Source organism: Trachemys scripta, chromosome 13 (assembly GCF_013100865.1).
Source record: "Trachemys scripta elegans isolate TJP31775 chromosome 13, CAS_Tse_1.0, whole genome shotgun sequence".
NCBI classification, from domain to species: Eukaryota; Metazoa; Chordata; order Testudines; family Emydidae; genus Trachemys; species Trachemys scripta.
Genome location: NC_048310.1, coordinates 42,652,500 through 42,670,025, shown reverse-complemented (window position 1 = coordinate 42,670,025; position 17,526 = coordinate 42,652,500). Strand labels below are relative to the sequence as shown.

Here is a 17,526-nt window from a genome sequence, read left to right as displayed (position 1 = left end):
GAAATCTTTTGATTGTAGGATGTCTGAACACAAAAGATCTTTGAATAGTGACTGGATAAGTTGATGATATGGACACCACATAAACGTCTACATTTTGGTTTTGGCTTAAGCAGGCAGAGTTAATAAATATTTCAGGATAGCAGAGATGGGGCAGATGATGGAACTCGAATGCAAGGACACATGCTTACCTAGAGATATTGATCTATCTGGTGCAACCTTAAATATGGACTCGTGTCTGCTCCATCATAATACAGAAAATATTCAAATAACTCTTCCTGAACACTCTCATTATGGAAAACAGGAAAGGTTATTAATCCAGCAGAACCTGCCCTGTCACTCATAGTTACTGTTACCGTATCTGTTCCTTGGATAAATATTTATAGCAGGGATTCCCAAACTTTTTCCACGGTGTGGGCCAAATTTAGAGAGACTGTCTCCTAACAGACTGTTCCTCCAACACCATATGCAGTGTAGATGTAGATGTGTTGGTCCCAGGATATTAGAGGGACAAGGGTGAGGTAATATATTTTATTGGACCAACTTCTCTTGGCTTGAGAGACAAGCTGTCGAACCACACAGAGCTCTTGAACAGCTGAAGAAGAGCTCTGTATGGCTCAAAAGCTTGTCTCTCTCACCAACAGATGGTGGTCAAATAAAAGATATTACCTCATCCACCTGATCTTTCTGCTCCCTCAACATTCACATTTGAATAGACTAACTCCCCTCCCATTAATAATCGTATAACATCCTTTGGGCAACTATAGCAATTATTGCATGGAAAAGTAATATTAGGAAATGAATGCATTTGTAGCTATCTTAACATGATTTAGCAATTGGAAACAAGAAAAGCCAACACCATATAACTAGCCATCTTTCTGCAGCTCACCAATAAATACTCCTTATGCCAGAATTTGAGACTCTCTGATTTTACAGAATCCCACAAATTTCTGTAGCACTATTCAGACGACAAAAGGGATGAGGTTTGTCTCTGATGGGCTTGCAATCCAATGCAAACAAATATCAATACAAACATGGGACAGCAGTTCATAACACGAGAAATGTGCAGATATCCCTGGAAGAAAGCTCAGCACAGGAAGGCTTTATGAAATAAATTAATTTTAAAGAGGGATTTGCAGAAGGAAACAGAAGCTGTTCCAAGCACAGGAGGCAGCATGAGTGAAGTCAAGATGACAAGATTAGGAGAAGAGACAAAAGGAAGCACAGGAATATAGGGAGTGCAGAATGAAATGAGAGAGACATAGGCAATGGTAGAGATGGAAAGAGCCTTGGAGGTAAGGACCAATAGCTTCAATGTAAAAAGTATAGAAATAGGAAGGATAGAGCAGAATGCTAATAACACAATTAAAGTAGTGGAAGAGAAAAGTGTTTTATGTAGTGTCTCAAAAGCTGGTAGTTATCTCAAGGCAGGAGATGACATACAGATTATTTCAATCTCCAGGGCTATCTACAGTACCTAGATAAACTTAAAAATACCATCATTGTTCCATTATAGTTGAAGTTGTGTTTGTGATATAACATTAATTGTCAGTTGAAAGGATACAATGTATCCAGCAGGCACCCAGTGGTGAGGCAAGAGAGGCACAAGAATTCCAAAACCAATCAGAGCAAAGAAGAGATATAACAACCAGGCAATAATCTGGAAGGGATGTAGAGGCCAGCTCCAGCCATTCCTTCGGGTGTGCTGAGATTGGACTTCAACAGTTGCTTCACCCTCCTTTTCTGGAGCTGTCTTATTAGGAGGTTTGTTGCAGATGTTCATCTACAGAGAGCAGGAAAACACAACAAAAAGGTAATCCTTAGGAAAATCCCTTTCCGCTACACTTGGCATTCTCAGAAGGTATGTCTAGAGATTCCAAGCCAGAAGGGATCTATTGTGATCATCTAGTCTGACATCCTGAATAACAGGCCACTGAACTTCCCACCAAAAATTTGTAGAGCAGACCCTTTAGAAAAATATCCAATCTTGATTTAAGAATGGTCAGTAATGGAAAATCAACAACAATCCTTGGTGGATTGTTCCAATGATTAACTACAAATTCACACCTTATTTCCAGTCTGAATTTGTTTAACTTCAGCTTCTAGCCATTGGATCATGTTATACCTTTCTCTACTAGACCGAAGAGCATATTATTAAATATTTGTTCCCCATGTAGATACTAATAGATTGTAATCAAGTTATCCCTTAACCTTCTCTTTGTCGAGCTAAATAGCTTGAGCTCTTTGGATCTATCACTATAAGGCATGTTTTCTAATCCTTTAACCATTCTCATGGCTCTTCTCTGAACCCTTTACAAGTTACCACCACCCTTCTTGAATTGTGAACACCAGAACTGGACACAGGATTCCAGCAGTGATCACACCATTGCCAAATCCAAAGGCAAAATAATCTCTCTACTCCTACTCAAGATGCCCCTCTTTATGTATCCAAAAATTGCATTAGATCTTTTGGCCACAGCACTGGTAGCTCATTATCCACCACCATCTCCAAATCTTTTTCAGAGTCACTGTTTCCCAGGTTCAAGTCCCCCACTCTGTAAACATAGCCAACATTGTATGTCTCCAGATGTATAAATTTACATTTAGCTGTATTAAAACGCAAATTGTTTGCTTGCACCCAGCTTACCAAGCAATCCACATGGCTTTGAGTCAGTGACCTGTCCTCTTCATTATTTTCCACTCCCCCAATTTTTGTGTCATCTGCAAACGTTATCAGTGTATTGGAAAATGTTACTGTAACGGAGCCCTGATCATGGGTCCATTCTCTTTGTAGCTGGAGCTCTCAAACCTAGAGAGTTCTGTGAGGATGAGACCTTCTCCCCACCAATCAAAGATGGCTTTGTTAGACTTTATAATTGTTTATTAGTTTTTACTAATATTATTAAGTTTTAAAACATCACACTTTTGTATATAAAATAATTATGTTATCAAACACCTCTCCCTTCATTCTGATTTATTTCCCTGCCCTACTTGTGAATGAGCTGAATATGAATCAAACGCTGATCAGATTCTTAGCTTGTATGGGAGACAGGCCAACCAGTTCAGAGAAAACAAGAATCCGCTTTCCTCCCTCACCATTCACGCAAACCAAATAATTGAACTGTTCAAAGATTTAATTTTTTTCTCTTGGTCATTTCTGCTTCCTTTGCCCCATACCATAGTGGTTGCCACAATTCCATGGTCTAGTCAACACCAAATAATAATACCTCCTGCAACAAAGTGAAATCTGCCTTCGTTTCCCATCAAACAGCTTGTTACAGGTTTCTAAAGCTAACACAGGAAAGTTAGGCCGGATCTACAATACCCAGTTAGGTCAATGTAAGCCACCTTGCACTGACCTAGCTCTGCCTGTGTCTACACTTACATTTGTCTCCCACCGATGCAAATGCCGTTACAGCAACGCAGTAACACCACCTCCCCAAGCGGCACTGAGCCATGGTTGATATACTGAGGCCGATGCAGTGCGAGTGTAGACCGGGGTGGGTAAACTACGGCCCCTCAGGGCTTTGGATCCAGCCCACGGGATTGCCCGCCATGGGCCCCGCGCCGCTCTCAGAAGCAACCAGCACCACGTCCCTGCGTCCCTCGGGCAGGGGGGCAGAGGGCTCCGTGCGTTGCCCTTGCCTCTAGGCACTGCCCCGCGCAGCTCCCATTGACCGGGAACGTGGAACTGCGGCCAATGGGAGCTTCGGGGGAGGTACCTGGAGGCGCGGCAAGGGCAGCGTACTCGGAGCCCTCTGCCCCCCCCCTCCAGGGGCCGCAGCGCTTCCACGGCATGGTGTGGGGCCACGGCAGGCGTGCAGGGAGCCAGCCCTGGCCCCAGTGCACACCACTGCCACCCCAGAGCCACTTTAGGTAAGCAGCGCCGGGCCGGAGTCTGAACCCCTCCTGCACCCCACCCCCCCAACTCCCTGCCCTAAGCCCCCTACCTGCACCTCGCACCCCTCCTGCACCCCAACTCTCTGCCCTGAACTCCCTGTTGCACCCTGCATCCCTGCTGCACCCCAACCCCCTGCCCTGAGCCCCCTGCCGCACCCCACACCCCTGTGCACCCCAACCCCCTGCCCTGAGCTCCCTGCCACACCCCTCACCTCTCCTGCACCCCAACTCCCTGCCCTAAGCCCCCTCCTGCAGTCCACACCCATCCTGCACCCCAACCCCCTGCCTTGACCCCCTCATATACCCTGCACCCGTCCTCTGCCCCAATCTCTTGCCCTGAGCCCCTTCCTGCACACCACACCCCCTCCCACACCCTGCACTCCCTCCTGCACCCCAACCCCCTGACCCGGCCCTGCCTACAATTTCCCCACCCAGATGTGGCCCTCGGCCCAAAAAGTTTGCCCACCCCTGTTGTAGACAATGCATTACCCATGTTGACCCTAACAGTCCTCCACAGGTATCCCACAATGCCCGACTGACTGTTCTGGTCACAACTGTGAACTCCACTGCACAGGGGTCACAGAGACTGGAATGCCCCCCACCCCCTTTAAATACCTGCATATTTTTAAATGCCTTTTTCCTGATTGCCCTGCTTGGCGAGCACACCTAGCAGTTCTCCATTGCTGTATGCAACTGCCCAGCTGACCATAATGGCTACACGCTCCAGACACACTCCGGCTTGAAGTAGACAAGAGATATTGGATCTCCTGGGCCTGTGGGGAGAAGAGACTGTGCAGGCAGAACTACTGCCCAGCTACAGAAACAAGGATATCTATGAGCAGATCGCATGGGGGAATGCAGATGCAGGGACATGACAGGGATCAGCAGCAGTGCTGTGTGAAAGCGCAGGAACTTCGGCTGGCATATCAGAAGGCCCGTGAGGCCAACAGTTGATCCAGTGCCAATCCGCATACCTGCCCCTTTTACAAAGAGCTGCATGCCATACTTGGCAGAGATCCCACCACTACCGCACACACCTCCGGGGATACTTCTGAGACGTCCAAGCCACAAGCCCCTGGCGTGAACTGCAAGAATGAGGAGATGAATGAGGAGGAGTATGGGGGACATGCGGCTGGGGGAGACCAGCTATGCTGTGAGCCAGGACCTGTTTGAGACTCCACTGCAGTCAGGCATGGGTGAGCCCGATGCAAGGGAAGGAATCCCAGGTAAGTGTTTAATTGTTTTGTGCCCCAATTTAACAGGACACAGTAATCGAGCTTTCATTAATTTACTCGTCCTAGAAGAGGTAGTGGTACAACAGAGAGGTGGAGTTGTTCTCTGCTTTTCATTCCCCTGTTGAGTTAGGCAACGAGGACCATGCAGCGTAGTTTGTTTATGTACATAGGGATGTCCCTTGAATCCTCCAGAGAGATCTCAATGAAACTTCCCTGGAGATTCTCTGCAATCCTCTCCTGACAGTGTCTAGGGATGGCTGCCTTATTTCTTCCTCAACGGTAGGACACCTTCCCATGCCAGTCATCAATAACTGCAGGCACCATTGCAGTACACAGGATAGTGGCCTACAGGCCCAGGCAGCTTTGGGACACCAGCAGAAGCTGTGCTTTCTGTGTGTTTGTTACCCTCAGGCATGAGATAGCAGCTAAAATCACCACCCCCTGTGGAAAATAGTGCAAGTATTCAGTGTCATTGCCCTATACTCAGTTTCATGCAACCAAGCAATTCCCTCCCCATTTCCCTCACACCTGGAGGACCGCAGTCACCATGGCTGGTGCTGTGAGTGGCGCCGCACAGAAGCACTCCAAAGCAGAAGTGTCAATAAGTATGTCTTGTTTAAAACTTTAGGGGAGCCAGGGAAGGGAGTTCTGAATATTAACTTTCACTTTCCGTAGTGACTCTATTGACAATGATACCTCTGTGTGTTGCGGCCTTGAGGCATTCCCCCTCCACACCTGTGGAACACCTGAACCAGATAAAGAGGAAAAAGAAAAGGACTCAGGATGACATGTTCAGTGAGACCCTGCAAGCCAGTGCTGTATCAGACTGTGAACAGAGAGCCTGGAGGATGAATACTGCAGCAGACTGTATGGAGAAAGAAAGAGCAGACAAAAGAAAGACCCAGGAGCCAGAGAGGAAGATGCACCAGGACATAATGGGTTACCTCCACCAGCAAACACAGATGCTGCAGACTCTTGTGCACCTACAGGTTCATCAATCACTGGCTCGCCTCTCTTTGCAATCCATAGAGATCTCCATTGCAGCACCTCCATTCCCCCCCCCCGCCCCGGCAACATGCCACATGGCATCAGGGGCTGCAGACCTACACCTACCACTCACCGCAGGAGACATTAAGGACAACCACAGCTTCACATACGGTGATTTGTGACAGCCACAGTAGCTGTATGTGTAGCTAGTATGGACAGAATGTTCTTTCCCCTTGTTAAGTTCTGTTCCAGTAATCTATAAAGTTTTTAATGTATCTGATTTTAAATTGCATGGATTTTTCTTTGCATTGGTTTTGGAACTGAATAACGTTCTATTATTTGGAAAATAATTCATCTTTATTAGTTCACAACACATGCGGTGGAGTGCTTAGCAGTTCTGAATGCTCCTGCTTACTTGGTACTGCACAGTGTGATAGCTCATTGGCTCAGTGAGAAACACAGTGGACTAATCCTAAGTGTAGAGCAAGCTCCACCACATTAATAGCTGCACTGACACTGTTATAGTCATAGATGGACACCAAGCACCGCACAATTTGTAACCGGCCAGGGAGAGAACTCTACACCACAACGCATTACTGTGACTCACTGTTAAAGTCTCCCTGAGCAGTAGAGCTGTCAGAAGGCCCTCAGTTGCACCTGCTCAGTACTTCTGATGCCCTAACGAGCCAGCCAGATTGCTTGATGGTCCACCCTGCCTGATTGGCTGAGGAAGCCAGCAGACTGGCAGCTCATTGGCTGCTCAAAGCACACGTCCACTGACACTCTGCTTTCCTGTGCTCGTCTCTCCAAGCATTGCTCCTGCTTTGCTCGTCCATGCTCCAACTCACATTCTGCCGTGCACCATCTTGTTCCCGCCTTGCTCCTGCCTCAGAACCATCCCTCCTCCTGCCTTCCCTGATTCCTGGTAATCCAGTTCTGACCCTCTGCTTTGACTCCTGACTCAGACGGTCTCTCGACCCTTGGCTCTGGCATTTGGACTCCGATCACTAGGCCCGACTCCCATTCCAACCACCAGGCCCAACCTGCGTGCGTACAACCAGGTCCACGGGTTGTATTGCTGTTCAAACTCAGCAGACATGCCACGTCTGCCCTCCACCACTGCAGCAACCTTTCTCCCTTTGCTTCACAGGTATTATGCAGGACATAGCAGGCAGCTATAACCATTGGGATGTTTCTTTCACTGAGATCCAGTCTTGTGAGTAAACAATGCAAACGTCCCTTCAATCTACAAAAAGCTCATTCAACTGTCATTCTGCCCCTGCTGAGCCAGTAGTTGAATCTTTCTTTGGTGTGATCAAGATGGCCGGTGTATGGCTTCAGAAGCCAGAGGAGCAAGGGGTAGGCTGGGTCATCCAGGAACACTATTGGCATTTTATCATTGCCACTGGTAATGTGAAGGTTGGGAAAAACTATCCCTGCTTGCAGCTTTCTGAACAGTCCTGTGTTCTTAAACATGCGAGCGTCATGCAACTTCCCTGACCAGCCCACACTGGTATCGGTGAAGCGTCCCTGGTGATTCACCAACATTTGCATAACCATAGAAAAGGAGCCCTTTCTGTTGATGTATCTTGTGGCAACGTGGTCTGGTGCCAGAATGGGGCTATGCGGGCAATCTATTGCCCCGCCGCAGTTCGGGAACCTCATTGTTGCAAATCCATCCACTATGTCCTGCACATTGCTGAGATTCACATTCCTGTGTATCAGGAGGCAATTAATGGCTCTGCACCCTGGCATGACAACAGCCACTACAATAGATTTTCTAACTCCAAAATGATTTCCCACTGACCGGTCGCAATCCAGTATTGCAAGTTTTCACAGTACGATCACCACTTGCTTCTCCATTGAGTGCAGCTCTCATTCTGGGGTCCCTGTGCTGGAGGGCAGGGACGAGCTCAACACACAGATCCAGGAACGTGACTCTGTGCAGCCAAAATTTCTGCAGCTACTGCTCATCATCGCAAGCCTGCATTATGAAGCGATCCCACCAATCAATGCTCATTTTTCAGGCCCAGAAGCAGCACTCCACTATCTGCAGCTGCTCCGTGAATGCCATCAACAGCCTTGAATTGGTTCCTGCTATGTCACACAGCAATTTACCCTCCAGGAAATTGTCATGTTCCCTGCTGATTCAGTTCTTCTTGAGGCTCAGCAAGATTATACGTCCTCTACTTCAACATTCATGACAATAGTGCAGAACTGGGCAGGCTCCATGCTTCTATCAGAGATGGTGGACAGCAAGGTGAGCCACGTGGATTCGTGGGATTTTTTAAAAAGGTGTGAAAATGATGGGATATAGATGATATTATGGGATGGAGACAGTTGCACACTGGGAAATTACCCCTTTCTCCTAGTTACCCCTGCGCAACTCATTTCTACACCCCTCTGCCCCCCATGCATTGCCAAAACTTCCCAAAAGACAGTGTGCTGGACGGTGGTAGGTTTAGGTTGCACACTGGGATACCTACCCATGGTGCAACGCACTGTGCATCAACACAAGCACTCGTGGTGAGTACACAGAGCTCCAATGCAAGGAGTCAAGTATGCATGTGCACAAGCGATATACTAACTCCGGCTGCTTTATGCTGACCGGCAGATTACCACTGGCAATGTTGAAATGCCACTAGTGATCCTAGGCAACCCAGCCTTACCCCTTGCTTCCTCAGCTCATGAAGCCATTCACCACCCACCTCAACAGCACCAAGGAACACCTCAGCTACTGGCTCAGCGGGTGAAGAATGACAGTCGAATGTGCCTTTGGTTGTTTGAAGGGATGTTGGCATTATTTACTCACAAAATTGACCTCAGTAAGAAAAATATCCCAATGGTTATAGCTGTCTGCTGTGTCCTGCGTGCTCTCTGTGCAGCTAAGGGGGGAAGTTTCCACCAAGGTGGAGGTGGAGCAGCTCTCTGCTGAAATTGAACAGCCAGATACAAGGGCTATTGGAAGAGCTCTATGTGGAGCTATACGGTTCAGACCATTGTAATAGTGACCCAGAGTTGTGTGTGTTTTGCCGTAGTGGGCTCTATTTGGCCCTGCTCTTTTGCAGCCTGGTATGAATTGTGTGGTGATTGCTGTATATAGGGGGATATAATATTGTCAATGCAGCTGTTAATTTTGTTTGTGAATGATCTTATGCATTGTGTGACTGTGCAGTAACAGGTAAGTGGTTGCTTTCAGAACTGCTGAACACCAGCCAGCATATGTTGTGAACAAATAAAGAAACCATGTTCCAAATAGAATTTTATTCTGTAACCAAACCTTTGCAAAACAAAACAAAAAAAGACATCATTTAAAAACAAATAGTTTTTTTAAAATGTAATAAAACTTAATTTATTAAGAGAACAGAACTCTTGAAGGGGAAAGAACATTCATATCCCTTTCAGCTACACATAAACCACCTGTGGCTTTCACAATTCTGCATATGTGACACTGTGATTGTCTTTAATGTCTCCCAGGATAGAGTGGTAGGGGTAATGCAGCGACCCCGGATGCCACATGGAATGTTGAGGAGAGACATAGGGAGGTCTCAATGGGTCTGATGAGTCTGCAGCATCTGTTTGCTACCTCAGAATCCCTATTATATCCTGGTCCATCTCCCTTTCACTTTTCTCCTCTCCACTCTATCCTTCTCCAAGCTGTCCGCAAAGTTCATCCTCCTGGCCCTGTGCTCACTGTCCGATGCAGAACTGGCTTGCAGGATCTCCCGGAACAGGTCATCCTGAGTCCTCTTCTTTCTCCTCCTTATCTGGCTCAGGTGTTCAGTAAGTGTGGAGGGAGAGACCCTGAAGGCCACAATGACAGCAGCTGCAGATAAAACACACAGTGGTAGCATTTTCAGTGTATTCACTATGGAAAGTGAAACTTAAGATGCTGAACTCACTCCCCTAAAGATTTAAGCATTATATTCTCACTTCTGCTTGGGATTGCTTGTGCACTGCGCCAATAACAGCACCAGTCATGGTGAGTATGGCCCACCAGGGGTTGGGGAAATTAGGAGGTGTGACAAAGTTCCTCCTCTACCTTGGTGGGTCCTGCACTTATTGGCAGATTTGCTTGCTTCACAGATTCACACTGTAGGTCAGGAAACAGTCCAGAGACCTTCCCCTCTGGTAGAAGCTATAGCCCAGGTCAATTCCTCCTGTGTTTGATCAGGAGTTGGGAGGTATGGGGGGGAACCCAGGCCCACCCTCTACTCCAGGTTCCAGCCCAGGGCCCTGTGGACTGCAGCTGTTTAGAGTGTCTCCTGGTACAGTTGCATGACACCTACAACACCCTGGGCTACTTCCCCAAGGCTTCCTCCCAACACCTTCTTTGTCCTCACCACTGGACCTTCCTCCTGATGTCTGATAATGCTTGTACTTCTCCATCCTCCAGCAGTACACCTACTCGCTCTCAGCTTCTTGCTCCCAGTTCCTCTCACACAGTTCCTCTCCTCTAGCTCACTGGCTTGACTGGAGTGAGCCCTTTTATAGCATCAGAGGGGCCTTAATTAGAGTCAGGTGCTTCACTGCCTCACCTGACTCTTAGCAGGTTAATTGGAGTCAGGTGGTCTATTAGCCTGGAGCAGCCCCTGCTCTGGTCACTCAGGGAACAGAAAACTACTTATCCAGTGGCCAGTATATCTCCCTTCTGCTACTCTGCTGTTCCCAACTGGTCTGGGTCTATCACAGAGGGAACTGCTTGTTTGCATGATTCTAGTAGTATAGGGCAACGGCACTGAATACTGGCACCGTATTGCACAAGCAGTGGTGATTTCAGCTCATATCTCACTTCTAACAAAAGCAGAAAGAGCACAGCTGCTGCTGGCATCCTGAGGCCATCTAGGCCATAACATATGCTGCTAGACTATGTACTGCAATGATGCCTGCTGAAGTTATTGCTGAATACCATGGGAAAGTGTCCTACTGTGGAGGAAGAAATAAGGCAGCCCTCCCTAGAAATCTTTGGCAGAGGATTGCAGAGTACCTCCATGGAAGTTTCACAGAGATCTCTCTAGAGGATTCCTGAGACAACCCTGCACAAAAACTGCTCTGCATACCCCGCCCCTCTCATAATTCTAGAGGGGAATGAAAAGTAGATATCAAGTCTACCTCTCTTGGATGTACCACTACCTCTTCTAGCAAGAGTAAATTAACGATAAGTCAAAAGATGTGTCCTGCTACTTTGGGAGTGCCATCCCTGTAATTTTAAATTATACTACACACTTACCTGAAGTTCCTTCCCCTGCATTGGGCTTGCTAGTGCTTAACTGGTGGGACTGGCTGGACTGTGGTGGAGTCAAAAACAGGTCTAGGCTCGCTGGCCAGCTGGATCCCCCAGTCAGCTGTCCCTCTTCCTCCTCCTCGCTGTTCACAGCAGGGGCCTGTGACTCGGGCTTCTCAGAGATATCCATGGTGCTCTTGGGAGTGGGGTGGTGTCTCTGCTGAATATGGCATGTAGCTCTTTCTAAAAATGACAGGTCTTGTGGCTCATCACTGGTTCAATTGTTGGCCTCCGTGGCCTTCTGGCATGCCTGCTGCAGCTCCATGGCTTTCACACTGCACTGCTGCTGGTCCCTGTTGTAGCCCTTGTCCTGCATCCCCTGAGCAATCTAGTCAAAGATGTCCACGTTTCTGCAGCTGATTTGGAGCTGTGCCTGCACAGCCCCTTTTCCCTACAGGCCACGGAGATCCAATACCTGCGGTCTACTCCAGCCAGGAGCCAGTCTGGATTGTGTAGCCGGCATAGTCAGCTGGGAAGTTGCACTCAACAATGGAGAGCTGCTTGGTGTGCTCCTGAAGCTGGGCATTCAGGAAAAGGAATTTCAAAACTTCACTGGGATTTAATGGGGAAGTTGGGCTTCCGGTCTATGTGACCCCTGGGCAGTGGAGCTCACAATGATGACCAGAGTGGTCAGTATGGGACATTGTGGAATAGCTGCTGGAGGACAGTAACAGTTGACTAAGAAAGGCAGGGTCTACACTCACTCTGCAGCTACCTAAGAACTTCGACCTTGGCTCAATAACAGGGACAGAAACAAGTTCTGCATATCCTCAAGATCCTTTCCTAGCCCATTAGCATCACTTCCACTTCCACATTCACATACAACTCCTGATCTCACTTCAAGGGTTCCTACAGTTTCAGGCACGCTAGCAGCTCTGCTGACAGAGCCACACTTGAAAAGGGGAATTTAGCCTCCTACATCACTAGCAGCTTGGCACTGCTGCCTCGTCTGCTTCTCCTTATACCTAGAAGCAGCGTTTGACTTGGTGCCACGTGACATTGTGATTAAAAAATTAGAATGATATAAAATTAACACGGCATACATTAAATGGATTAAAAACTGGCAGGTCTCAAAATGTAATTGTAAACTAGGAATTGTCATCAAGTGAGTCTGTATCCAATGGGGTCCAGCAGGGATTGGTTCTTGGCCCTACGCTATTTAACATTTTAATCAATGACCTGGAAGAACACGTAGAATCATCACTGATAAAGTCTTCAGATGACACAAAAATTGGGGGAGCGGTAAATAAAGAAGAGAAGAGGTCACTGATTCAGAGTGATCTGCATCGCTTGGAAAACAGGGCACAAGCAAACAATATGCATTTTATACATTTAGCCATATTAAATCTAGGAACAAAAAACGTAGGTCATATTTACAAGATGGGAGACTCTATCCTTGGAAGCAGTAACTTTGAAAAACATTTGGGGGTCATGGTGGATAATCTGCTCAACATAAATTCCCAATGTGACACAATGGCCTAAAGGCTAATGTGATCCTGGACTGCACAGACAGAAGAATCTCAAGGAGAAGACAGGTTATTTTACTTCTGTATTTAGCACTGCTGGAATGTTGTGTCCAGTTCTAGTGTACACAATGCAAGAACAATGTTGATAAATTGGAGAGTGTTCAGAGCCCTGAAAATGATTAAAGGATTAGAAAACATGCTTTATAGTGAGACTCAAGGAGCTCAGTCTATTTAGCTTAACAAAGAGAAAGTTAAGGGATAACTTGATCACAGTCTACAAGTACCTACTGTGACAGACCCAGACCAGTGGGGTACAGGAGTCTGGTAGAGGGCAAATATACTGGTCACTGGATGAGTAGTTTTCTGTTCCCTGAGTGACCAGAGCAGGGGCTGCACTAGAGTAATCAGGAACCTGCTAGAACCAGTTAAGGCAGGCAGGCTAATTAGGACACCTGGAGCCAATTAAGAAGAAGCTGCTAGAATCAATTAAGGCAGGCTAATCAGGGCACCTGGGTTTTAAAAGGAGCTCACGTCAGATTGTGGTGTGAGGAGCTGGGTGCAAGGAGTGGAGTGTTGCTGGAGGACTGAAGAGCACAAGTGTTATCAGACACCAGGAGGAAGGTCCTGTCGTGAGAATAAGGAAGGTGTTTGGAGGAGGCTATGGGGCAGTAGCCCAGGGAGTTGTAGCTGTCCTACAGCTGTTACAGGAGGCACTATAGACAGCTGCAGTCCACAGGACCCTGGGCTGGAACCTGGAGTAGAGGGTGGGCCTGGGTTCCCCCCAAACCTCCCACTTGACCTGGACTGTGGGTTCTTCCAGAGGGGAAGATCTCTGGGCTGTTTCCCAACCCACATGCAGAATCTCTGAGGCAAGAAAATCTGCCAATAAGTGCAGGACCTACCAAGATAGAGAAGGAACTTTGTCACACTACATAGGGAACAAATATTTAACAATGAGCTCTTCAAACTAGCAGAGAAAGTCTAATATAATCTAATGGCTGGAAGTTGAAGCTAGGCAAATTCAGATTGGAAATAAGATGTAAATGTTTGATAGTAAGGAAAATTAACCATTGGAACAATTTACCAGAGGTTGTGGTGGATTCTCCATCACTGAAAATGTATAAATCAAAATTGGATGTTTTCTAAAAGATATGCTCTAGGGATTTTAGGGAGAACTTCTGTGTGTTACATGGATCAGAATAGATTATCACTATGGGCCCTTCTGGCCTTGGAATCTGCAAATCTATGAAATTCTATGGGCTGTGAGACAGGTTTGACTAGATCACCTAACGGTTCCTGCTGTCCTTAAATTCTATGAATCATGAAAATCTTTCACCAATCCTTCTACACAAACACTTTTACCAAAGTTTTTTCCCTCCCTGTGGATGTTTGGTGTAGGACTTGGTAGCATCCGTATTACAGATCATAAAAGCTTCCTTTTGGAAAGGCAGACAGCACCAAATTATGCAGGAATGCATGAAGAAATAAAGGGTCTTAATACAAGTAATTAAGAATGCTTATAGTTGCATGCATGCACACACAGGCACATACACATTCTTAAAGTACTGTATGTCACCAGTGATCAGAACTAACAATAACAGCAACAATTGCTCAAACAGTTATAACAAAAACTGCAACTTTTTTCTTTTACAATTTCTTATTTTACAATTACATTACAAAGTGAACAAGTGGAATGAGTGGTCAATTGAGTAATTATGATTTAATGAACAGTGAACCATGCATCTCACTTACTACACTTGCAGTTGTCTGACTTCAGAAAAAGTCAAAAAGCTGACCCTCGATTATTTTCATGAGAGATTTCTGTGCATGATAACAGGTACGTTGAAAGAAAACAAGATACACTTTGGTTGTTATATCAAAATACTGAATTGCATCTTTTCAAATGCTAGTCACTGAATAATAAGACAATAAAATGCCCATATTCCAGAAAAACCCTTTATCTGTCACTCTTTCCTATGTAATTTGAATGCAGCATTATTGTTTCAAATAATGATTAGTTCAATAGAGGACAAAGTTATCTGCATAAACATTAAAGCAAAGGGGGTACCATTTTGTATGTTTCCACAAACTTGGAACACAGTTGGCAAATCTATGATAGAATTTTGGAATTAAAAACAGGAAAGAAAGTGAAGATATTCCTGCCACAGATGACATGTTCTCCAAATTCCTTGAAAAGGCAAGTCACTCTGCTGCTGTATGAGTCTCACAACCAGGGCCGGTGCTACCATTTAGGAAAACTAGGAGGTTGCCTAGGGCACCAAGATTTGGAGGTGCCAAAAAGTGGTGCCCCCAATTTTTTTTACAGGGTTCCTACGCCCCCTCCCCGAGCACGCGGTTGCCACTCCACTTCTCCCGCCTCCCAAACTTCCAGCGCCAATCAGCTGTTTGGTGCTGCAAGCCTGGGAGGGGAGGAGAATGTGAGCGGGGGTGGCGTGCTCAAGGCAGAGCAGAGGTGAGCTGGGGTGGGGACCTGTCGCACGGCTCCCCGTGGGGGGAGCGCCTCAGGTTGAGGGGGGAGCTGCCACAGGGCTGGGGAGGCGCAAGGTAGAAGTTTCGCCTAGGGCGCAAAAATTCCTTGCAGCGGCCCTGCTCACAACAAGTCTAAAGACTGGTTCAACTAATTGTATAAAAGGGTCATATCCTTTAAATAGTTTGTGAGCCTTCCAGTGACATTCACTGTTTCTACAGTATAGAACGCCATCAGAGACCAGTCAGAGCAGTATTAAGGTAGGCCTTGTATGTTTTATATAATTAATAAACTTGATTACTTGGGAACCAACTGTACCCATGTGGTTTTTTCATATTTTAGATGGGGAAACAAACAAGAGACATCAAAAGAAATATTTTTATATTTTACACAATTAAATGAATTTTGATTAAATGTAGCCATTTTCCCTGTTCTTAATTTGTCTAACAAATACGATTAATATAGACTTTGTAATTTTCAATTGTTCATATATTCCTATGAAAACATTTCAGACAGATTTGCAACAAATTGGTTGATTATTGCTTTTGGGTTGTTTGTTTTGTTTTTATTTATATGCATATTGTATGTTTACTAACAAAAAAATGGGAATACACTATTTGGCAGAAAATTTTTGGCCAAGAAATGAAGCTGTGGCTCTAGGCATGGCATATCCTCATCTATTCATAATGGTCACAAGGATGTGTCCCTTGAGGTGACCCAAAAGTATTTTGTCATATAACGCTAGTCATGACTCCATTCCTCTAGAAATGGGAAGTGGACCAGTGTGTGACAAACAAAACATTAGTACTTCTTCAAACAAAGCACAGTAAACCTGTAGCACTCTTGCCAGGGGATGTTGTGAAGGCCAAAACTACCTGGGTTCGAACAAGAATTAGGTAAGTTCATGGAGGATAGGTCTATCAATGGCAACTGGTCAGAGATGCAACCCTGTGCTCTGGGTGTCCCTCAACCTCTAACTGCCAGATGCTGGGACTGGATGACAGGAGCTAAATCACTTTGATAATTGCCCTGTTCTGTTCATGCCCTCTGAAACACCTGGCATTGACCACTGTCAGTAGACAGGATACTGGGCTTGATAGACCTTTGGTCTGACCCTATACGGCCCTTCTTATGTTCTTATATGTCAGCATATTTGCTCAAGCAGAAAGGGTCAGGCTGGAGGAGTGACACACCTACTTCACAACAGTCCAAGTCCCCAGGCTGTGTCCTTTGGAGGACCTGAGAAGTATTTTATGCACAGCTACTGAAAGCCGCTTTCTTTATGTGACTAATTAATAATGAAACTCTACCTCAAGTTGTTATACAAATCAGTCACAGTTACAATAATGCATCATCCACTGATGATTTAGAAAAACGATAGGAGGACGTAGGCTACGGTTGCCAACCCTCCAGGATGGGCCTGGAGTCGCCAGGAATTGAAGATCCATCTTTAATTAAAGATGATGTCATGTGACGAAATCTCCAGGAATACATCCCCCCCGGAATTGGCAACGCGAAGGTGGGCGCCACAACGCCAGGGCTGCGGGGCGAAGGAAGCCGCTGCAGCCCGGCGCACGGCGCTCGCCTGACAAAGGGCGGGGCGAGGGGGGCGCTGCACCCCGAGTCCCGACACCCGCAGCAGGCCCCTGGGGCTCTCGGGCCGCGGCTCCTCGCCCAGCCCCCGCAAGCGGAGGTTCCCGCCGGGCCGGGCTGCCCCTGCCTCAGCTCCGCCCTCCGCAGCCGGGAACCGCTCGGGACACCCCGCTCCCCAGGCCGCGGCCGCTCCTCACCTTTTCCCCGCAGTGAAAGGCGGCTCTGGGCACCCCGCTCCTGCCTCATCCCGCGGGGCGCGCTCAGGGCCAGGCCGGTGGCTCCAAGCGCCTCCCGTGCGCTGGCCTGGGTCAGGCCGCTAGGCCCGTCTCCATGGCGACGGCTACGGCGCGGCGCAAGGACCAAACCGCGCAATCAACGTTCACACGGTTCGGTCCGGGCGATCCCGGCCCGGGCAGGGAGCAGCTTCTGGGCCTGAACTCACCCTTATCCTGCCGAAACCCCCACCCACTGCGCCAACACCCGCGAGACCCCCACCCACCCTATCCCCCAAGACCCAGACCCACTGCCCCAACACCCGTGAGACCCCCACCCACCCTATCCCCCAAGACCCAGACC

General features: G+C 47.2%; 1 protein-coding gene across 1 annotated transcript in view; it reads right to left on the bottom strand.

The window, feature by feature from the left end:
* The window catches only part of ZDHHC1 (zinc finger DHHC-type containing 1), a gene marked incomplete in the record, with an annotated part of 54,143 nt that extends 36,839 nt beyond the window's left edge, over nucleotides 1-17,304 (bottom strand). Inside the window, 3 exon segments of the mRNA XM_034788407.1 lie at nucleotides 1,562-1,780; nucleotides 14,622-14,690; nucleotides 17,148-17,304. Of these exon segments, the coding sequence (XP_034644298.1) occupies nucleotides 1,562-1,780 (219 nt within the window).
* Between the last annotated feature and the right edge of the window lie 222 nt (nucleotides 17,305-17,526).